Here is a 24,679-nt window from a genome sequence, read left to right as displayed (position 1 = left end):
GAGATACATGGGTGCAGACCTGTAAATGCTCCCTTTGCTGGCAAAGCGGTATGTTACGCAAGATTGAATGGGGTTTTAGCTTTCCTGTCATTAGGACAGACCATGCATTCGTCACTGTGCTCTGATGAGCCACGTATAAATTTTTCTCTCGGGCAGAACTGGATGACAGTGTAGCACTGGCAGAAATCCCTGCGTCCCATGAGAGGTCCATCTGCCATGGAGAGGCTGCTGTGGGTGATGAGGCTGACTGGTCAAAAACCAGGCAAAACGAAGAAGCATCATCGTGTCACATAGCAGTTGACCCATAGCTAGCGTCTAAATGTCATGCTTAACCAGAGCTTTCCATTGCTTTCATGCTGTAGGCCAGTACTATTTTGTTTGTTTATGTTTTAGGAAGTATATCTGAATAGACTTACCTGTTAGTTTTGGTTATTACTATGGTCATCGTGTAACAAGAATTAACACAGTACTAGATTTCTTGTGACCCAGGACTGCCACAAAATGAATATTAATATTGGTGCTCGAAATATGCCTAGAATATCCAGAATGTATAGAGAGTGATGGCAGATGTGACAAAAGACATGTCACGGACCTTAAGTGTTTCTGGATCCTATCCTGCACTAAGCTGCGTGTAGTCAACTGTTTACAGCATAAGAATGTTTCTCTTACATATTCTAGTGACCTGATAAATATTTATTCTCTCTCGGACTTGGCTGTTGTGTTTGGGGGGGTTTTGGGTTGTTTTTTTTTCCTTTTTTTTTTTTTTGAATCAACAGATTTGTGGCAGTCAGTTCAGACCACAGGAAATCCGATGGGCAGGTTGGAGACCAGCCAGTCGAGCACCCTAATTAACAGGAACATGTAATTAAAATTTAAGCAGATGTGGCTTGGGCAGGTGGTATTTCCTGAACGCATTTAGTTTGCTTTGTGTACACGCTCTCTGTGATGGATACAGATAAATACGCTATCTGCAACTGTGAAAAATACTCGTGCATATGCTGAGCAGTTGGTGTGTGCAAGTGCTGTGCACTCGCCCAGCACTGCTGAAACTGCCACATCTCAGCTCTTAATGGACTGAAACGAGTTCTGAAATCCTGAACATATGTAAACGTTTTTAAAACTCTGCCTGGACAAAGTTTGCGGGTAGGAAAAAAGACATATGCATGGAAGTCTATAAATATAATAATCCCATATGATGCGTTTTTCGCATTCTTTTTTGATTATCTGTTACCAGCCACTGTTGGAAAGAGCGTATTAGGCGAGATGACATTTTGATCTGATGTAGCTTTACAAAAAATGTTTTTTGGTGAATTCATGGTGGCTCCCAAAATGTGAAAACGACGACTCAGCTGAAAAATCAGCCCATAAAAATTCGAAAATTGTATTTGTTCCTAGTTTTTACCTAGAATTCCAGTAATTGCTTTATCAACAGTTTAAGTGAACTGGGGGAACATAAGGAGTGAAAATTTACAATCAGAATTTGGGAGTAAGAAAATGAGATAAACATCTAACTCTGCCAAACTGGAATTCAGATCATTTTTTTTTAATATGCCATAAAATATGGGCCGTTTTCCACCCTCACTGCAATATAGACATTAAATCTTTAAAGAAAAAAAAAATCCAAACAAACCACACTTTAACTACTTCATATTTGAAGGAAAATTCTGTCCCTGTAGGTTTTTGAGAAGTAGTCTGTAGAATCCTACTGCAGTTTTAGAATTGCTTTGTTGGGGGTGGGGTTGGGGGGGGATGTAGCAGTTACATAGGATTGTCTGATAATTTTGTCATACAGTTAAATTATTCCATCTTTTGATTGTTAGAGTGACTTCTTGTAATTTTTTGGTATAATTTGAGTGGTGTTTTGCGGTGTCTCAGTGTATCACCAGCAATGAGCAGCTGGCTTGTTTGCAATACCTTGTTCTTTCCTTTAGCAAGCTAAGTCAAAAAAAGTGCTGTTGCAGCAGATGACTTTCCATTAAGCTGCTGCAGCTCCATGTTCCCCATGGTTACCAATTTGAAAATTTAATTTCTGTATTTTGTGTGTGTGTGCATGTTCATTTATCTTTTATAATCCTTTGTTAAAGATTGGTCTTATGAAGCTGCGGAGGCTGCAGAAAGCCTTGCTTTATTACGGATGTATCTTTGTCTTATTTCAAATTATTTTCTTAGCTTTAGAACTTTGAACCTTCAGCAGTCATGGTCTGCTGTTCTTTGCTGGCCAGGGGATCCAGCTGATCAAGCAGAAGCATACATCTTAAGACTTCTTGTATACACAGGAAATCTAAGAATGTGTCTTCATAAACGTTTTCTTAATTTTGTTATCTCAAAGTGGGAAAACTACCTTGTTCAAGTGAAGCAGGGTATGTTTTCTGAGTTTGAAGTGCAGTTTTGTCTGTTTTTTTTCCAGTTTAGCAACCAAACGTCTTTGAGATGCCGCAGAATACTCATGAAACAAGTTTATGTCCTGTTCTGCGTACGTTAGTTCAATATCTGATCTATATTAGAAAGTAAAGGCAAGCAACTTGTGGAAATCACTTTGAGAGCATCCGATAAAGGCACAGTATTATTCAGACTGTTATTGTTATATTTATTAACATTGGTTCTAACCTGAGACCAAATCTTAAGCCTTTGGTGGCTCCACTTCAATAAATTGTGCAGATTTACAGCAACTGAGATGTGCCCGTTAACTTTGTGGTTATTCCCATTGACTGAGCCTGAACAAGTAGCTGAATAAAGTATCTTTTTAATGTAAGGGAATCAAAATTTGGCTGACATTATTCAAGGCACTATTGTAAACGGGAAATGGCAATCGCGTTGCTATTGATTCCCACTGAGTATGCAGCCGCTTGTGAAAGTGAGAAACATAATCATCCCCAGAGCCTGTTTCTTTCCACTGCTTAAATCTTACTACTGTGAATCTCAGTGCCCTGGAAGTTTTAGGAAGCAAGTTAATTGACAATTTGTAGAAAAGGATCATGAAGTGCACATGAAGTGTTGGGGTTTTTCCAGGCTGAACTGCCAAACTTTAAATTTTTCTGAATTTGGTCAGGTTTAAGAAATACTATATTTGTATGTTATACTTGTTATCCAACTAGTATGTTATAGAACTGATGGATTAAATTACCTCGGACTTTAAGTCCGTGCAGTCAGCAGAATTATATCAGAAAGAAGTGTAATTCAGTGATTATAAGAAATCAGGGGAAAAAAAAATAATCTTGCTGGTGATGTTCATAAGATTTAGCCAAGTATTCTAATGTGTGACAATTTATTATTATATAATGTGTGCCCATAATTTGTAATTTAATTTTAACATGCTGTAAAGACATTATGGAGTAAATAGTGAGTCTTCTCATTTCTGTAACTTAATCAGATATGTTGTCACAAAAGTTTCAAAGACATGCTTATTTAATTATGAAGTGGAAAGTAACGTTACTTCTATTACTAAGGGAGCAATTTGCTTATTGTATCTTCTTTTAATGCTTAACTCCTTTTATTGAAACTGAATTACTCCTTGTTGCAATGTGCCATAACCTTATGGGCCTGAGATAAGTTTCTTCAATTATTTATTCTATTAATGTTTCTACCACCTGAGGGAAATGCAGATATTCTGTTAATGATTGTGTTAATCAAACAACTTTCTGTATTTCTTCACTGCCCAAGTTTATGTCATTACATTAGCAGGCACAGGAGATGAAATTGGAAACTTGTAATATACTACAGATTGGATTAACTAGTCTGTTTTGTATAGACTGCTTGAAGACTTATTTTGGATAATTTGAAAAGATTAAATCTGCAAGAGAGTTATTCCTCCTGACGGGATCTCTGAGATCTTCAAAATAAGTCCAGTGTTCTTGTGGAGATTTTAAACTTTGTATGTGAATAACCTTGCTGTTGCCAATGAAGTCTGAGATACAACATATTTCTTTAAACAGACAATTTTGATATGTTTTTAAAAATACTTTAGATGCTGAAATAATTATTTCACCCATCTAAAGTGATGATTGGCATTAAACATTTGAATGTACTATACCATTCTTGAGCTATTTCTAACATATAATAGGTGTTGTAACTTCACTTTTTGCCTTTTTATGGATTTCACGTTATCTAGGCAGTAAACATCCTTTTTTTAAAGGTTTGTTGAACCACAAGATAGTTTTGCTGGGGTGGAGAAGGGAGTCTTTGTGCTTGTTTTCTGTCGTGAGCTTTCCTTGGTGAAATCCCCCCTGGGGTTAGTGCAGACCCTGATGGAAGCAGCGCGGGTTCCCTCAGCTGGGAGCAGCCAGCCCGCAGCCTCGCAGCTGGGCGCCAGATAGCGTGGAGGTGCCTACTCAGCACTTCTCAAACATCTATCAGTTGTGATAATGGTTTTTAAAAGGCTATGCATTATTCAGCCATTGCTTTTGATTTGTGCGAGACAGCCAGGGTATTTTTTGAGGTTCTGTTAAAGACCCTAAAGCATCTAAATATACTTGGCCTTTTTTTTGTGAAGAGAAGGTGTGAACAAGAGTTTCAGGCAGTGTCAGTATCTCTGTGCTTGGAAATCAATACCTCTGTGATCCTTAGTCTTGTTTCTCGCTCCCGAGAGCTTCAGAGATGAAAAAAAAATACCCACAACCCCACCAAATTAAAAAAAAAAAAAATCCTCACAGTATTCAGCAAAAATTCCATAAGGTTTTTGTACTCTATTTGGATAGTGCTATTTATTTGAATAACGGTGCTTTTTATTTCTGCCCTGTTTTGCCTTCATAAGTGCTTGCTTAGGTAGGTTGGGGAAGCCTTTAGTTGTCCTTTCAGGATGTCTGTCCTCTGATGTTATCTTTAAAATACTCTGTAAGTCTAGTATCTTTTGGCATTGGCTGGGGAGGCGGGTTGTCCTTCAGTGCCATCACCATTTTTGTCCTATGGCCCATCCGGAAGCAGGTGTTGAGTGGTGATACAAACCCAGTGATACCAGCCCAGACTAACCCGTCTGAACTCTCAGCTGGCCCATCTGGTGCATCCTGACAAATACTTTCCAGGCTCGTGTCACATGTTGGCCAAGCTGTTGGCTCAGGTAATACTTCAGTGCAGGTAGAAAATCTTAGGAAAACTTTCTAACACAGTATTTGGGGAACAGTTCCATTCTGTTTAGCAAATTTGCTTTACTTGGTGAATTTAAGCCAAATGTATAATTACAACTAATTTTCAGCATCATGCACCCCCTGAAGTCCCTGAAATGTACTTCAGATTATGTTCTTCATATTCATGGTTGGTTAAATTGATGCCTATATCAGAAACTTGATCAGCACCAGAGAGATGAATTTTGAAACAATTAGTGTGATAATTTCTGTAGGATTCTTTGTTTCAGTGGGATATGTTTCCTATAAGTACTGGTTTTTCTTATTTTTATTTCCCAAAAAGCAGTTGCTTTTGTATTGTAATTGATAAGAAAGTATTTGTAAAAAAGTGAAGGGTGATTGTTATTCTTTTTTGCATGTTTGATGATACATTATGAATAAAACCATGGACTGATGCATACTAAGGTACAAGTGTCTCACTGGAAAATAAACTAAAACTGTGTTTACTTGTGTGTTTTTTCCAGAGATTTGTTGCAGTTCCCTAGAGAAAATGATGTAGACATTGCAATGAAAATCCTGGTTCAGTGGAGTTCCCAAGGCCTTGAAGATGTCCGGCTAGTAAATTATTCTGTTTTGCTTGACCTACCGGGCTCTTCTTCGAACACAGTAACTCTGAAAAACAGCGGTGAATGCTTTTATCCTAGTGGACAACAGTGCGACAGAGAGACCAAAACGCTTCATAGCCAAGACCTCCTGTACTCGTATGCAGCTTACTCTGCCAAAGGGACTCTTGAGGTAATATGACCATTTGTCTCTGTCATTTATGGTGAAATAGAGTTAGAAAACATCAGCTTTTGTTGAAGTTGGCTGGCAAAGTACACGTGGTGACATGCCCAGCCTTAGAATAAACATATTTAGGCAAAATATGATGTGTGCCATCTCAATTCCAACTTAAAAATTAGTCAGACCTGAACGCTTTGTATGGTTTTTTTTTTACAAAAAAAGTATCTGAGTTTATGAATTGACATCTTTTGGGTGTAAAAATCTGAAAGCTGTGTCTAGAGCTATATTTTATCCTGTTGATGTATAAGTGCTACTGGTTTGAGGGATGCCTGTAGGAAGGGTAAGATGCTGTCTTCTGTGGTGAGACTGGTGAGAGCGTTGGGCTAATACCTGGAGCTCCTGAATTATGGTTGTGGATCTCACATACGTTCTTCTATGGCAACTCAGTTGACACATCTCCTGTTTTCTCTTCAAATCCCCGATTTGTAGTTTTATCTTACTGTAGCTTTTGGGAAGAAGTTTTGTCAGTGAAAAGATCCTGCCTATTGGGATTTGTTACTTGCCAAGTGAAATAAGATCTTGGATTATCTTGTTTTATCCTCTTTTACTGTCTTTACTGGCTGCCTTCCTATATTTGCTTTCCAGATATATTGGGGGTGTACAAAGGGGTCATCATTTCTGTTTACTTCCCTAGCTGAGATAGTATAAATTTCAATGAATATTTCTGAAATACAAAAATAGCCGTTTCACTGCTAACTGCACTACTGTTGTCTTTCTCCTTTTTCAAATATTGTATGTTATTTCAATGATGCAGGGGTTTTTCCATCTTGGTTTCTTTACTGCTTAAAATATATGTTTGTTTTCATGACAGAACAGTAATAGACTACATTGGAACAGATTGTGAATTGCTTTGGGTTTGGAGGATACCTCTTCCAACTACCTTTATACTTTCTGATTATCGTAATATTTATAGCGTATCAGTTACTGAATATTTAACAGTAAAATTTGGCTGTTGTGTATTTTCCCTTTGTTTATGACAGTGTTTGCCCAGAATGTGTATCAATAACATGTAATGCAATGCAGAAATCTTGCAAGTCAAAAAGGGGAAAGTTCCATGATGCTAACTAACCCATTTTATGCAGTGTTAATATAATTTTGAGTTTTGGACTGTAGGAAATATGAGGGCTGGTAGAAGGTCAGTTCCTTAAGTTTCTCATCCTGAAGTTCACAAGTTACAGCTTCTCTTTCTTAAAAGCACTGAAGCTTTTTAGCCCAAGGAATTTATTCCAGAGAGGAGAAGGAATAGAGTTCTTGTTCTCTTTTGGGAGAGAGACTCCTGTTTTTGTGTACTTTACATGCCTGCTTTCCATATTGAGTCTCATGGTCGTTATCTGCATACAGCCTCTGTTCTGGGGCTCTATCAACCCAACAACTTTAACTTGAAGTTTGTTGTTAAGAAATAAAATGAAGTAGGCAAGGGTAGGTCCTAACCTGCATGATGCGTGCTTTAACTTTTCCATGGGCAAGTAAAAAGTACTAATGAATGGGTTTGGCTTCTCTCATTTATCACTTAGAAACTCAATATGTAATATTATTTTCTCATTGTAACTTAATAAGAGTAACTGTAATGAGATAAAAGTACAGTTGTGGCCTTTGAGATTTTATTTAATGAAAATCAATGTGTTGCTAACACATTCATCAGAATAAGGGAAATCCAATGTTCCAGGAAAAATCATTGATTTTATAAGCAATAACACATGTACCACTTTCAGTTTTATTTCAGGGCAGTTTTCTCTGAGTTCTGTAGAAATGAGGACCACACATAATGCGTTGTACTCATCACTGGTGTTGGACCTTGTCTTTGGCAAAACTTGAAGCTTGTACTTGAGCCAAAGAATGACTCTCTGTGCACAATTTTAGAGTCAGTTCTTTGAGATGCCTACCACCCTCACAGAACTTCAGACGTTTTCTTTTATTCTTCAAAAAGTCTACCTGAAGTAACGTTAGATCTAGAGTTTTGCCTCAAAGGGAAATTCCCCTATTTGCTTAGGATACAGGTAAGTTAGTAGCAATCTAACCTTCCTGACTTTCAATCCTACACAGTAATCTCTACTATTTAAACTAATGGCAGTAGAAAAACTTTAAATGAGGAGTAGCAGGTGGTGGCTGTTGCTGGGTTCAGCCATCAGAGGGTGACTTGATTGCTTGCAGTGGAACAACAAGTTGCATATTTTGAATATCTTGTTGTGATTGCAAAATCATGAGGGTTTTCCTGTGAAAAGGTATTCTTGTAACAGCTACTCATAATCTGAATAATCTTCTTTCAAATGTGACACATCCTTAGTAGAAAACTTATATTGTGTGTCACATAATCAGGTTGAATTGCTAATACTGCTTTGATGCTGCTGCATCGTTGTATCTCATTTGTCTATTTGGTTTGCTAGAGGTTTGAGCAAATAAAACCATTAAGTTATTGCAGTCTGGCTACCAGCAGAGCTACAGCTCTACTTTCATGTTGACAAGGTTATTTGTAGAATAGCAAGACTCATTTTCTTTGACCACCTGTCATGTTCATTCATCATATGGCCGCTGTTTATGAGCCATCCAATTTGTGCTTTCTGGTAACAGTCTAAACAGCGTTTGTGAGTAAAACTGTGAGCATTTGTGATCGGAAATCTACTTCAAAAACCTACTTAGTGCCATTGTGATGGATGGTGCACTTTAGTACTTCTCTATATTTCATCGGGCCCTGAAAAGGTGTCACTGTTTACCCATCACGGTGACAGGCAGGACAGCCTACAGTCCTGGAGAGGGCTGTCTAGTTGGTTTTGAAATAGATATTACGACAGTTATGTAAATAATCTATTGTAGACTAGGTCAGTTCAAGGAAAGAATGACATCTGAAATATATTTTTATTAAAACTTAAATATCAGCCACCTTTTATAGAGTTTAAACCTTTTGTCTGCTTGATGAAAACAGGAAAGCCACTCTCACCAACAGAGCACATATATAAAGGGAAATTACATTGCATCAGATTTATGCATTAAAAGAAGATGCGTTGTCAGGCAGTCTCTGAGTGAGTGTAGTGTGGTGAATCTGAATGTGCTGCTCCCTGCCTTGATGGTGCTCGGCGACCGGAGAGCTGCAGCTGTGTGTGCTGTCACCCGAGGAGAGGTGGAAGAGTGACCTGGACGAGAGGTGGAGGGGGGGGACCTGAGGAACCATCGGCAAGAGCTGAGGCGTGTGTTAACCCCCAGAGATCCAGCGTCCTCCTTCCAGTACCACGTTGGTAGGTAGTATCAGTGTAGGTGCATATTGGAGCCCATCTGCTCAGACACACGGAGGTGATCCCTCGAGTGCAGTGAGGTGTAAGTAAGGAAACGTCTTGTCTGGCAGCGCAGCAGAAGGCCGGGTGGCACTCGGCTCATCTGGGTGGTTGGGTTTAAACAAGCCCGCAGAGCACAGCGAACTTCAGGAAGAAACAGGTGTTCAGTTCTAGTGGCAGTGTTCCTCTGCTCTGTTCACTGTTTCTTTAGCAGCTGTAAAGAGAAAATCTTAGCAGATGTAACGCTTGGCATGTTGGGACACACTCAAGGACAGACTAATTGAGGCAAAATGATGATTGTATTTGCTTTATGTTCCCTGATTTTTTGAAAATATATTTGTGTGACCTGAAGTTTTCCTCACCTTTCTTTCACCTTAAATTTATTCACTCTTTGCTTTATGGAAGTGTTAAGAACTTCTGGCAATCCTAACTCTCCTTTAAACAGAGATACTTAGTGTCCTCTGTTCCATGGCGTTGTCTCATGCTACACTATGCTTCTCTGCCTCTTCAGGAATATCTGACTGAACCAAATCCCTGTCGGTTCCTTTGCTGGTCCTCTGTCCTTTCTTTTTTTCATCACAGACGCTCTCAGCAAGCCCAGCAAAACATCACTGTTCTTTTCTGGACCTTGTACACTGAAAGAACTGTGTTGGTTCAGGAACTGTCAGAGGATGCAAGAAAACTAGAAGTAACTGGCATGTTTTTGAAATGGGAATGCATATGCAGGCAGGGGCTTGCTGGTTTGATGGACAGAAGTGAATCACGCCTGTCTCCAAGGCAGTTTTCCCAACCCCTGACTATGTCTCCTTTGTACTGAGTGCTTGGACTCCTCCGCTATGTCACCTCACTTCCCTGCCATCGTCCACGTTCCCTGACTGATTCTACCCATTTCTCCTTTTGAAGTGTCTGCTGATTTTAGGCATGTATACTCCCAGCTTAGCCAGTGATATGTTTGATTGGTTTTGGAGAAACTTCAGGGAACAGACAAGTGAGAATGCTGACTGCCTCTATCTACAATATGCAGAAGAGATTCTCTACATCTGCTGGTAGCGTATCAGCCTGCTCTGGTTCATTTGTTTTGGTGACATTTTCTCAGCTAAATGAGAACCCACCGTAGAGATTAATGCAACCTGAAGCAATACAAGAAGTACAAACCCATCTGTTAAGCTCACTCAGTGTTCTTCCCACCATTCTTTAATCTTGGCAAGATGGGAATAAGGGAAGCAGGACTGATTGCTGTGAGATCTTCTTTCACAAGGTGGGGGGGGCTTGATCACTTCTTATCAGACATCCCATTTTCTCATGGGTGTGCTCAACTTTCCTCTCCCCATCCATCCCCTCCTTTCCCAGGTCCTTCACTCTGCAGGAAGATGGGAGTTGTCTTCTCCTCTACTGCCTGTGCCTCTAATCTTTCCCACTCGTTGCATGCTCCCCACTTGTGTGCCCTGCAGCCCCCCTCCCCTCTCTGCTCGGTCTGTACAGTACTGCAGCACTGTTACCTTGCAGTACTCGCAGCTCTCTCTGTTTCTAGCGCTGCACCAAGAGGTTACAAGTTCCTCTGGAGGGACAATGCATCAGGAAGTCCTTGACCCAACAGATTGCTTTCATCTGGTTCAGTTTCATTGTGCTGAAAATGTGATTAGTGCACCCTTATTGTAATTTATCTTCCCTCTAGCTAATCAGTGGTAATTTCCTTAACAATATTTCTGAATTAAGATTGGTGTCAGCGGGTTGGTTTTAGAAAATTTTAAAATCTTCCCAGGTTATTTTTACCCCCAGGCAAAATTTCCAAATGAGCCTTCTGCAGTGTGCCCACTTGCACATCTTGAATTCCAAAGGCAGAGAGCGCGTCTAATTTAGATTAAATAATCACAGCATCTCGCCCTAAGTCTTTCAGTCATTTTTGATGGCACATTGGTGCAAAATATCAAGCTAGAGGGAATCTTGATACATGTGTGCATTTAATTCTTTTAGGCATGCCGATTCAGTTCATTATTATCTTTATTAACGTTTTCTAAAATTTCTTCTCTGAAGAGACATGTACTAGCTAAAATGAATCCCTAGCAACTGAAATCAGTTTGCAGATGGTTAGGGCTATAGGTTGAATAACACATACACACAAATGAGAAGAATCATGCGATTTTTGTAACATTTAGATGTTTTAGAGGAGCTTTATTTATCTTCTATTTATAGAAGAGTTTCTCAGAAACCTCTTCCACAAATAATCATAATTTAGACCACTGCTCTGCATACCAAGTAGGCACAGCAAATTTTCAAGACGATCTCACTAAGAATATGGATTTTAGAATAGACTTGACCTTTAAACAGAAAACAACATTCAACAATAACTACAGCATAGCTGCCACTCCATTATAATTACATATAGAAAGCTGTGAAATGCAGTGTGAAGGTTATATAATTTAAAATTGCAGTCAAGGACTACAAAAACAGTCATTGAAGAGATGTCCTGCAGAACATACTGTCAGTTTTCTGGCATATATCACATAACCATTCATAAAGTTGTACAGTTCCCTAAAAATAATAGGAGTACATCATGCCCAAAAGCCTGCTTAATATTGCTGCAAGATTTTTGTGTCACTGAAGGGCTGGGTTTTGAAGATGCAAATGGCTACTGGTGCAAAACCTTTTGCTGTTTTATAATTGCGAGTCAATACCGTACTAATGTATTATTAATAAAATAATAGTTATGGCATTTTAGTAATAAAGTCATTAATAATAAATGTGGCAGAAGGTGAGGTATCTTGATATCTGCAGATCACTGAGCACTTCCATGCCACTGCACATAATCAGCTAAAGGCATTTTTCAGTAAGGCCTCCATACAGTATTTGACAGGGAGTGATGTTCTACCATAAACATTATATATATATATATTCCAATTGCACTGTAGAAACTAGAGAGTACAAACAATGATGACTTGGGAAATGGATTTGGTACTTTATTCAGACTTTAGTGCAAGTAAAATTCCTATTGAAATCTATGAGAATTTACATCATTTTTAACCAGACTTGGGTTTGGTCTGTTAGTAGTCACTGTGAGAGAATACAAGTGGAAGTAACTTCTGTAAATGCTTGGATCTCCAGGAAATACTTTTCTCTTTAAATATTTTATTGTGTATTTTAGATCCAGCAAGTCGCAACCACCTGTGCAGTTCAGTAGATGCCGGGGTTGATACCTACCCAGTTACCCTTCTTTTAAGCCCACTTTTTGTTAACGGTGTTTGATGCAAACCTGAATACAAAGGTACTCCACATCAAGTGGAAATCTTTCTGCCAAATCACAAGGCACATTTTGTTTAGGTAGTGCTATCTTACGGGCTCCCTGTAATTTCTTCTACATCTTCTTAGTAAATATGAACCTACCAACAACATATCTGTGTTCTGTTTAAGTTTGGAAAGACAATATCCTCCTTAGAGGAGGAATTCCAAGTAAAAAGCTGCTTCTGCTGTGAGCTGTTTCGTTTGGGGTTTAGGGATTTTTTTCTTTCAATTTCTCCAGTATTTTAAATGTTTAAAAATACCTCGAGGGGATCTTGCTTACAATGAAAACAAAAGCAAAAATTTCCTCCAACAGAGACAATAAAGCAAGTATTATCAACTTTAAAAAAAATTGCCAGGATGAGAAAAATGACATAAGAAACAACTACAACTGATATGAGAACAATAACAAAGCATTTTTGTATTTATATAATGCTCAATTCTTGTCCCTAAAACTACTTATATAACTTAATTGTTTTTTTTTTTTAAAAAAAAGTAGTTTCATGCATAAAGAATAAAGAACTGATTAAAATGCTGCTCAGCTTTGTGGTAGTTGAGTGACTGTAAAATACAATATTGATGAAACTATTGCTTGTTCTCATTTTTTTATTTTATTTTTGAGGAGGAGAAGCAAGTCCTAAAACCTTTGGAGGACCATTAGCAATACTAAAGCACATGTAGTTGGAGGCATATTATATTTTACCATGCCTCTACATCCTGTACCTGGGAGCATAGACATAAGATTCTGACCTTGACAGTCTCAGTCATCAGGTAGTCATACATAAGAATATGGGTTAGAATTACTGTAATGATTTTTTTTTTTTTAAAAAAAAGAACAAATAATTTTTCTGACATACTGCACTTCATTATTTTTTAAAAATAGAGAAAAAAAATCTAAATAATTGTGGTGTTAGGAAGTGGTAATACGAAGTCCAAATATAGTCGTCCAAGGTGACCACTTTAAAAGAGTGGAAAAAAGTTCTAAAAAACCCCAAATATACATGACAAGTTTTTGATGTAATCTAATCTAGTTGAGGATAAAGCTGCCATTAATTGCATAATTTGTTGAGGACAGATTTTAGTGGCTTGTCTGACTTCTTTGTTGAAGAATTTTGGTATAAAAGAGCAAAGGATGTTCCTCTCTAGAGACTGCTTTGAGGAATGCTATAAGCCTGGACACAGAGCCTTAATAGTGAAAAAGACCAAAAAGCAACGAAGACCTATCTCTGAGAAAACCCTTTGAAGCAAATGTCTTTTGAAACCCTTCAGAGCAGGATGAAAAAATGTGCAGCTGTGATACAGCTGGTTGAAAAAATATAGAACAACCGAGTTCTTGAAAAAAGAATTAAAAAAACCCCTAAACCACGAACCCCAAACTGTTACTAACCATGGGCAAGTCTAAGTGTGGTATCCAGGTGCAGTTGGCAGAAGTGCATGGGGTGTGTATGTGAACGGTCACAATGCCAGAGCCTGTTCACCGCCTGGACTAAAATGTCCTGACAAAATGTTTTTGTTCAGAATTTAACTTTTAAACTGGTTGGAAATACAGTATTTCTGACTGTGCCCACCAGTTGCAATCTCAGGAGAGAAGTCCCTGCTTATAAGTAATAAAAAAAAAATCTCTTCAAGCTAGACAAAGCTCATAATACATTGGTCTTCCCTTTTTCGAGAATTAGGCATTCCTAGTTTTTTCTGTCTGATGTGCCATCTCTTCCACTAAATACAAATAAATCTCATGTAATGAATATTAGTTACTGTGTTTATCTCATTCATTAAGAGGCCCTTAACATGAATTAATTGTGAGATAGATCAGTTTGATTCTCATAATTATTTCTGATGTTCCTGCGCTCTGCAGTTCAAAGAGAAGGTGACTAATCAATCACCACCTTGTGACTGACCCAAGAGTAGGTGTATGGGAGAAGGAAGATGCTTCAAGGAATTTATCTTCCTTCCACTGAATTATGTTATCATATAGAGTTAGTCTTGTCTCCTGTAAGAATTCACTGCTTCACAGTGATGTCTTTGAGAGGCTGACAGGAGGGGTGAATAAGGATAGTAGAGGTCTGGCAATGGCTTCAACTACTAGAGAGCAAAGCTGCTTAAATATGCAAGAAACCTCGTGCTGCATTGTCATCCAGGAGAGATGTTCCTCCTACTGCAGGTCAGTGTTTTCTAGGCAGGATTCGTACTCGGGGAGTATTTTAGAGGACGAAATAGTATGAGAAGCAGTAAATTGTATTACTGCATCGTTCTTCTAAGCAAAATCTTTATTCCAAAAAATTTTCTCATGTCTTTGTTCCACGTTGTCCTATTACATATAAAACTTTTGTATCTTAAAGCTAAAAGAAAACATTATGAACGTGCAATGATGCGAACTAAAAATCTAGAATGAAAAATGTTATTAGTATGGACAGTGTTAGGTTCAGGATGTGATGGGTAAGACTAACTTTCAGTTCACATCTTTCCCTGATGATCTTGCTGTTGCCGTAATGCCTATAGAGTTGCTCTGCCTGAAATAAACTTCCACAATTTTTTAGTTTTCTCTGCAGACAATGAAGAATAACTCCTTCACGATGTATAGTGTTTGTAAAGTGGGTATCAAAAATGAAAAGACACCAAAAAATTGCAGAGGGAACCTCTTCAGTAGATGGTACAACTAGTGAATATTTTTAATGATGACCATTGTGCATTCTTTGTCTACTGAATTTAGTCTCTTGTATTTGTTAAAATTCAGGAAAGGGACCACGTGAAGTTGGAAGATGGACCGTTAGGGAAATTTGCGGTTGAGTCAGAATTTATGAGAGCATATACTGAGCTCCCTGTTTCTAGTTTCTTTTTGTTGATAGTTCAACATCCTGGGCAGAAGGGATCATAACAGGTGAAGAGGAAGAATTGAGTACAGATTTCTATAGTAACCGATAGTTCTGTAATAATGTCCCTAACTGCTTTTATTGAAAACACTGCCATAAAGTACTACTGCTACAATAACACTGAGTACTTCTCTAGTGCTATAAAAGAGGCTCACCCAGATCCCAGGCTGTGAGGAACATGAGGGAAGCTCTGTTCATATCCAGCTCCAGAGCTCCAGGCGGGCTGCAGTGATGGCAAAGCTTTTGCTTTAACCAGTGAAATTGGTTATAGGATGTCAGGTCAGCTTAGTCCTTCCTCCAGATTCCAGAATCTCTTCAGACTTTTTGATATGTTTTGGATAACGTGAAAGTTTTTCCAGCTTTTCTTTTGAGATGCAGTTTAATGGCATGCCACTGTACAAGGTGAAGTTTTACTGGGCCCTTTTCTAAACGAGCCGTTTCTGTCCTTTGCATGAATTTTCCTCTTTTTCTCCAGGATTTTCCATCCCTGCTGAGAGCATGGGAACCAAGCTCACAAATTCTCCATGGTGTTTCTGCCAATACTTAGCAGAGATGAATGCTCAAAATGTCTGTGTAAAAATTGGGTACAGTTTGGTAAAACCTTCATCGTAACTTGTGGAAAGACTTAGGATAAAGGTGAGCTGTTAATTATGCTATAGCAAGGATACCTGGCAGGGACCTATCCTGAACTCCCATTTAATCCTTACTGTCATTAATAAAGACAAAAATTTTAAAAATTAGCTATTTCTGAACAAAAAGATAAATGTTGCTGCCATATAAAAACCTTTGGATGACTAAGCAATGCAGAATACAGTATCCCATTTAAGGACCAAACGTCAATTCCAACATATCGAGTGCATTTTTAAAACAAAATTGGAAAGCCTGAGACAACAAAGAACTGGGTTTTCTTCCTGGTACAATTTTGTTATGTGTGATACCTGAATCACAGGCTACATAACTCTTGCAAGATAAGTCTGCTTTCCAAAATATTAGGTGATTGAAAAATGGAAATATATACTTGTTTAATCACACAGAGCTACACTGTTCTCACATACAACCGTCTTTATATTTGTCTTGGTCAGTCATTAGGGCAACTTGAATTTTTCACTCAAATATATTCCCTGTCATCTGAATGTGTTTGTAATTTTAGAATGTATTTTTCCCCAGTCTTTTTTCTATGGATGTAATTTAGAGACTATACATCTGTGTAATGACTCAAAACAACAGAATTCGTATGAGATAGGAAAGATGTCATTTTCCTTTTCCTAACTGCATGTTTGCTTCTCTGGGTTTGATAAAATGATGCTTTAATGCTCAGATTTGTGTTTACAGCACTATGTGGCTGGGCATCTCCCTGATTATGTTCAAGTGCATGATGTTTGGCCAAGCGAGGGCTATAAGTACTCTTTGAAAGAGCATTTATTATACTCTGAAAAACAGAGTTCTCACTGACACTTCTGAAAGTTCGAGTGTTCTCTTGATGCAGTGGATGACCTCCTCTTGTACATATGCGTGATTATCTGCATCCTTGAGGTGGTAGCTGTCTATTTTATTTTTATGTGTCTATGTATTTGTAGTAGCAACATATGTCTTATGTGTTTGTATAGCAAATGTGCATAGAAATACAGATTGCCTATGTATTTCAGTACGCTATGCATGAACTAGTATGAGAGTTGTTTGAGAAACAGACTTTTCATCCTATGAATATAGTGCCATTTCAAAATGTGTTCTGAATCATGGCGAAAATTGGAAACCTGAAAATTGTAAGGCTGTTTGCTAGATACTTTTGCTTTGACACAGCCAGAGTAACTCTAAAAAATGAAACAATTGAACAAAGTTGAAACAATACTCTAGGAAATTAAAATATCAAATCTATTATAAAATATTTAAATTTTACTTAAATTCAAAAGCAATTCCGTGTAACATTTCATTGCAGTTGACAAACGTTTTGTCTTTGATAGAAAGTGTTTGCATTCACAGGACATGTTTCTTATGACCTGTCATTTCTGACAGGAGATTACTTTCCTTCTCTGGATGTGTAGGTGCAAACTCACGTTTCACTGTTTTTGACGTTAAGCCTACAAGCAGACGAAGGGGAGGGTGCCCAGTGCCATTTGGTAGCCTATCCTGCCCAGTTGAGTTGGATCCTTCCCTACAATAGCTCCCTAGCTTGCAGTTTCTGCTTCAGCCTGCAGAATCTATTTATATATAAAGTGCTTCTAGGCACCATCTGTAAGGTGCAAGCATCTTCTCTAAAGACTCAATGGTTGTAGCTACTATAGGAGGAAATGCCTGGGTTTTATTTGATATATGATAAAAAGGCCACTGGAGGAGGACAGTCTGCAGCCTCTGGATGGTTTGCTTTCATTCTTCATGTTTGAGAGTAGCCAATAAAAACTCCACCTCATTGCAATCTGTCCTTGAGAATTTGTTGACTTCTGACATAATGGGACTGGATTCAGACATAAAGCCATTTCACCAAAAATTTTAAAGCCACATTTAAATCACATCATTACAATTTACTCTGTAGATATGTAGCTCATGATTTATTTTTTAAGATGTCACATCACAGCTGAACAATTCTGTTTAGTTTATCCTTAGTTTGTGTAATTTGTAAATGTATATTTGCATGAATAATTACTCCTGCATAAACTAAACCAAGTAGGCTGGCAAATACAGATTACTGTTTCTTCTTAGGAAAGTATGATCAATGTGACTCTGTGCTTTATGGACTAATGATACTAAGTATCTTTGCAGTTAATTCTTATAAAGAGGGGGATATAAATAAGAAAGAATCATTAGAATTTAAAATTTTGTCACTAGTAAGGTGAAAAATAATCAGCGCTGCATAATGAAAGTTTGAAATTATAAAATCTCTGAGAGGGCTTTAGGTGTCAAATGATATTGTGTCCTCCAGTGTTTTATAACCAAAGCAGTGTTCTTGGAGATTTTAAAATAACAAAGTATCAATTTAATATGACTAAAAATAAGAATGTTTCATTTCAGAATACTTGAAAAACTAGATTTGCATTTAAATCTAATGAGAAAAGATTAAAAAAAAATGTTTGGATAATTTGCTGGATATCACGGATTAAAAAGTTATATTCAAGTATTAGTTTTGGCTTCTGCTAAAGGGAAACTTGAAGAGTGTGATTTGGGACAGAGGGCGGAGGGAAGGAATGAGTGAATTAAAAGAAGGAAAAATAAAGTTGAAAATATATATAGAGGGAGGAGTCTACAGGATGAGCATTATCAACAGGGAACTGAGCTATGTCAGCTCAGATTTATCTGGGGCTCTGTAACTATAAAACAGGGAAGAGGTTCTTTCTGTAGGCTATAAAAAGGCTTCGATCTTAATTCAGTCGTCCTGGGAGTTGGTAGGAAAAAAAAAAAGAAAAAAAAAAAAAAAACCTGCTGTAAAAAGCAAACAAGTTAAACCTTAGTGTCTTTCTAAAAATGATACCAGAGCAGCAAAAGCAACCTGTAGGAGAAGCTTCAGTAGATCTCTGCCTGGAATGGAGCTGTGTTAGCTGGACAGATAGGATGAGGAGGGAGAGAGAGCGTGTAAAATATGTCTGTGACTGAATTCAGTCTGCAAGGCCAAACTTTATCGAACTGAGGTTAAGGGATGTCTTTTTTCTTCCTGTTTTGATACAAATTACAGTTTCAGCTGTCACTGTAAGGTAGTGTGCAATTTTATGTAATAAAAACTAGACACAAAGAATCTTCTTTGACTGTAAGCTGACACTGTGAGTCATATTGAATTACTCTGGAATTTTATTATTTGAGTAGGAATATTGAAGTAAAAAAATAAAACTTCTAGGGTAAGGTCCTAACAACCATGAAGAAAAGATGTCATGAGTCTGTTCGAAGAGGACTGACTGTAGGTAAAACCCACTAGTTACTTAATGGCCACCGAGTTAGTTAATGACCACACACACAGGTATCTTGCTATGTGGAACAATACTGGAGTTCTGTGATTTAAATCTGCCCAGACACTGTTGGTTAGGTGCATCTCTTAGTATTGTAATGGAGCAAAATGACCTTCAGTTAATCCAGATACGTAATGATTTGGGTTTTGAGCTCAGCGTGTTCAAATTCAGATGGCACAGATCATCTCTTTTTGACTTGCCTCACACAGTTGTTTATAAATACATTATGTTATTATTTTTCATGGCATAAGATTATTTTCCTCATTCCATTTTTTTAAGACATAAAAAGAAGCTCAAGGATAGGAAATCCTGTGCTGCTGGAAAGAGAGTCGGGATATAAGTAGTGTCCAAATTTGGGCGATAAGGTAGGAGAATTTACTATTGAATATACAGTTTAGTCATTCACATATCACAGAGGCATATCTGTGTAATTACCCCAAATTTATCACAAGGTTTCCCAGGCAGTTTGGGAATGGCCAAGTGTCATAGGACACAGAAACCATTGTAAGTTATATTTGCTACCAGAAGACAGCATGCTTGGATTTTGAGGCCCTATACCAAATTTTTCATAAAGAAAATAGAGTGAAACTCACCAGGGGATTTCAAAGATAGTGTCATTTTGAAATTACTGTAAACAATGGAGTATAGAAAACTCAGAAAACTGAGTTCTAAATAAAGGAAGTTTTGTTTTATAGCAAAAGCAACTCTATAACAAATTATTATTTCTTATGAAAAAACCAACTAAGAACACATAAAAATCTCTCTCAAATTCTGCATCGAATTGTTTCCTGATTTGTTTTTGTCTTGTGTCTGACTTGTCTTTATTTCACTGAATGCTGACTTACACCTTTGGTCATGCTTTCTCAGATCTTTTCCTTCTCTGGTAATGCTGAACCTAGTAACATAAGAGAAGATAAAGCTTACTGCCCTTGCACTGGCCTTCAGTGAGTCCTAACCACAAAGGAACAGACTGACTGTATCTACTCACACCAAGTGCCAGCACTGTAAAAGAAATCAATAGTTAGGCACATAACTTTCTTAGTTCGACCTTCAGCCCTTCAGTTGACCTAGAGACAGTCATCAGATGCATGCCACAAATCCTACAAACACAGAAGGTCTCTCACTCTCCCTCTTTTTCCTAGAACCAAGTGAAGGACAAATTTTGAAGTATATCTTTGAATATTAACATGTCTAGAAATACAATAAGGATACAAAAGATGGGTACGGCTGTTTGTTTCAGGCTTACTATTTTGGACAATGAAGAAGGCTTGGGTGGTAGCAATCACAGGGAGACAGCTGTGGTTCCCTGATTATCAGAGGGATGCTTTTGGCTGAAATGGGAGCAGCAGCTTCTGTCAGAAAACATAACAGAGTTTAGAGCAACAAATTATTTAGCATACTTGGGCACAGCGCTGTTATCTCCCCTTTCCTTTCTTCCTTCTCTCTAATTTTAGAGAAGAGGTAGTTTTATGTTTTCAGCTTTCTTTGCGTTTCTTGATGTCCAGCTTTGATCTACAGCCAGCTTGAGTTTACTTTTATGCTCTGCTGAATGCTGCCTTCAGCCCCAATTTCAGAGCTGTGCAAATAACATCATGAAGTGTTTAATTAAAGCTAGCCTCGTGTCCTGATTGCAGACTCAGGTCTTCTCAGATACTATTTGCAAATATATTTCGGTGTTTTTACTTTAGACAGGATGACTAGTTGAAGGTTATTTACTTGTGATTGATCATGCATTGGAGGTTTCTGTTACCTTTATGTTGAGAATGACCTGAAAATAGTAGTTGAATGTTGATGGACAAATAAAGGGCATTGACTTGAATGAAAAAGGGGGATGTAGTGGGCCCGTACAGTCCCAGAGCTGAGGTGTTTATACTCCTAGAATTACATATGTGCCTTTTGAAGAAATTGTGTTAATTCTGAGGAAAAACAGTCCTAAATATATTTTATACATAGCATTTAAGATTATGTTTTCTAAAGTACTTGGAAGTTTCTTTAGGTCATCCATTTGTAACACTCTCTTGGTGGGTAGGTCAGAACTTGCAGGAATAGGAACTTGACTGTGATACTGAATATCAGTCATTCTCACAGCTGCAGCTTCTATGGTCCTGTCCTCCCAAATATGTGTGTAGAAGCTGTTTATTAATATGAGTTAACATATTCGTGTTTGATAAAACATTTATAATTTGAGGTTACTGAACTGTGTCACTATGTAACGTTAAGAAGAGATTTTTTTTCACCACAGCCATTCTATATGCTACTTCTGGTTTTGTTTTCTGCAGAAGTTTACACCTTTCAGATAAGATTTCTCTGAGATTGCTTGGTACTGACCTTAATGTATTCTCTTAAGAAACAATAGTAAAACTATTTGCTTAGGTGTGGGGCTTTTCTACCTTGAGATTCACAGCCTTGATAGCTAGACCAGATTCGTTTGAGACCTACCTTCCTATCTGCATGGACTCCATCTGCATTTTGGTGGTTCTCTTCCTGGGTATACTGGCTTTGATTTTTTTTTTTTTTTTCCTGTGGGTTTTTCCCTTAATCTTTTTCCTGTCTTGCGTGTCCCTGGCAAATTAGCCACAATCTTCCTCTTAGGCAGTGTTTTGGATACAGATGTATAATGCTGTTATTCACTTCCTTTCCTCATTCAAGTGGACGGAATGATAACGATGTGATATGACAAACACATTTCCATTATTATTTTTGACCTATTTAACTTATCCTTTTTTAATTGCCTCAGCATTTGCAAAGAAAGCAAAGTTTTAAAATAGTTTCCAGCATCTTCAAGACCCCAGCTGCCACATGCTTCATAGAGTTAATCATACTTTTCCTTTCCAAGACCTGTCTTACTCTTTTGCATCCATTACTGGATGAAGTATGCTGTTTTATTCTCTTTCATTTTGGAGATAAGTAGAAGAAATTGGGAAAGGATCCTTGACTGTCTTGATTGTGGCATTTTCAGAGTACTTGTCTTTTCTGTTTTGGAGGGATTTTATCATAGTTTTTAAGACAGAAAGCTTACAACTCGTTGAGCATCATCTTGGGACTTAGAAACTAATAATAAGTCTAACATAAAATAATTACTTTTTCTAAAAATGTTTGGTTTATTACCTACCCCTACTTCATTTCATGCATGGGGGAATACTACTGAACTCCATACTGCACACTGCAATTTGTTCCTAAATAGTCATGTCTTTCAAACAGCATAGCATGAAACAATTCCAAGAGTAAGTACCTAATTCAAATGGATAAAACAATTCATTCTTCAACAGTTTCCCAGTTTTTAGGGTAAGAGGATTTACCCTTGCATATCTAAACCAAGTACACAAGTGCTGTGTTTCAGCACCCAATAAAAGGATGAGCTCCCTTTTGTTTTTGAACAGACTTATCCTACCAAAGGAAAGCACTTTAACAAATATGGGTAATTGAGGGTGGGGCATTTTGCATTTTTAAAATCTGGAAGGTACAAAATGAGGATTATGTCATGCTGTGAGCATTTCTTAAAAAAACTCAAACCACAGAATAGAAAATTTAATCGTTATTCATTTTTTGGGGTGTCAGGAATGTTGTGAATAAAATGAGACTTCATGTAACACAAATGGACTGTTAATTTCTCAGTGGATTATTGAGAGGGTAGCACTCTTTGGATTCAATTGGATTTTTTAACATTATTTTAAAGGTGTATTTTTCAATATTTTATTTTATACTAGGAATAAAGGATCCAATTAGTTAAGCCCCAATGTATTAAATAAAAACAGAACACTCTGAGCTAGTATTACTCTACTGTATTTGATGAGATGTTTTTATTAAGTAGTGCAAAATATTTTGCATTTTATTACAAATTTCACTGAAGCATTGAAGTGCAGAAGAAAGGAAGGGGTAGGAATAATTTTTAAAATTATCGTTATAGTTTAATGTTTACCTATTCGTTTCTGGACTGTACTACCAAAACGTTATGACCTTTTTCTAAACGGCTGTTAACGTCATTTGGGAGGGAAGGAGCCAGGTGTAGTTATACTAAGAGATTTTATTCCTTTTTTTTTTTTTTTTGTCAATTTAACTGAAGTTGGATCTGAGATTAGCTGTGCAAACCTCCAGCTGCTAGGCTATATGTGATGTTACCAGGATGTGATAACTTACTTTGGTAGACCTGTGCAATATTTTTACCCATGGTTCCCAAAAAGGTAAAATTAAGGGTCAAAGATTTGTGATGAGAAGAGAACCACTTTGAAATTTACAATGAAATATAAGTGTGCAAGTACCCCTAAAGTTGGACAGTAAAAGAGGCTTAGGTCATACTTATTTTCAGGCAAGTGCAAAAGAAAGAGTTCTAATATATTGAGCTTTGACATCTCCTTCATGTGTAAGATGTGTAATGAAAGCACATGTAACTCTTTGTTATATTATACCCAGCTGCTTTTTCATTATGTAATGACTTCTTACATGTACTCTCAATGTATAAATGTATTTAATAGCTTTGGCATTGGGGCTTACTTTTCACTTTTGGAGCAAAGAACATGGTTTGCATAGTGTTTGGGGCAGCAGGGAGTCAAGTTCTGGTTCTCACATAATTAAAAAATGAGCTGTGCTTTTGTAGGGCCTTTTATTCAGCCTGTTCTTGTTGAGCTCATATGTTGCCTGGGAAAGACCGGTGAGCAGCTCTTGAAGATGCAGTTTGCATCCATAAATTAACTAAGAACATCCAAGGGTAGTTGCTAAATGCATTAATAATTGTGCAAACATGTAGTTTTGTTGTTTACAGAGCAATGGATAGCACCCTGGAGGAGCAGCTAACAAAAATAATGTGAAGAGAAGCAGCACATGAATGTAGATGGGCAGGGACCTCATTTTCACAGGCATACTGTACAAGCAAATGGTTTGATACTTCATTATGTGACATCTTTGTGTATTGATTTTGCCTCAGGAAAATTCAGTGTACTTTCTCTCATAGAAATGATGAAAGTTCTGATTTTCAATTTGCTTGAGGATAAGTGGGAAAGGCAACGGGTCCAAAGGAACTGGATTAGAGGTCTCCCCAGAAATCAACCTAGATATAACCTCTCAAGCCATAAGACTTTTGAGACTCTAATAATTACTGCACTAAAGTATCTATTTGACACATCTGTAGGTACAAATTAAAATAAAGCCGAGATCTACAGATGAGGTAAAACTTGTTTGAACTTCAATGAAGTACACTCATTAATATCCTTCCTGAATTTGAGAACTTTTTATAACCAGAGGCATCAGTCTAGGTAAAATATAAAACAGCTTCCACTAGTATAAGAAGTTCTTCACTTCATTTTATCGTACTTTTCAAATGTGATGATCAAACAGGAAAAAATTTATACTGGATTTCAGCCTGTAGTCACCATTTGGATTTTCTTAGGAAATAGATTTCAAGTTCTTTAAGAAGTGTAAGATTTTCTGTTCCTACATTT

At 37.5% G+C, this 24,679-nt stretch overlaps 1 protein-coding gene across 1 annotated transcript in view; it reads left to right on the top strand.

Moving 5' to 3' along the window:
• Window positions 1-24,679, top strand: part of NAALADL2 (N-acetylated alpha-linked acidic dipeptidase like 2) — a 434,283-nt gene that overhangs the window by 196,245 nt on the left and 213,359 nt on the right. Inside the window, exon 4 of the mRNA XM_074912228.1 lies at window positions 5,582-5,852. Coding sequence (XP_074768329.1) covers window positions 5,582-5,852 — 271 coding nt within the window. The remainder of the gene's footprint in view (window positions 1-5,581; window positions 5,853-24,679) is intronic.

Source organism: Athene noctua, chromosome 8 (assembly GCF_965140245.1).
Source record: "Athene noctua chromosome 8, bAthNoc1.hap1.1, whole genome shotgun sequence".
Taxonomy (NCBI): domain Eukaryota; kingdom Metazoa; phylum Chordata; class Aves; order Strigiformes; family Strigidae; genus Athene; species Athene noctua.
The sequence above is the reverse complement of the archived record's forward strand: the minus strand, read 5'-3'. Positions and strand labels throughout refer to the sequence as shown.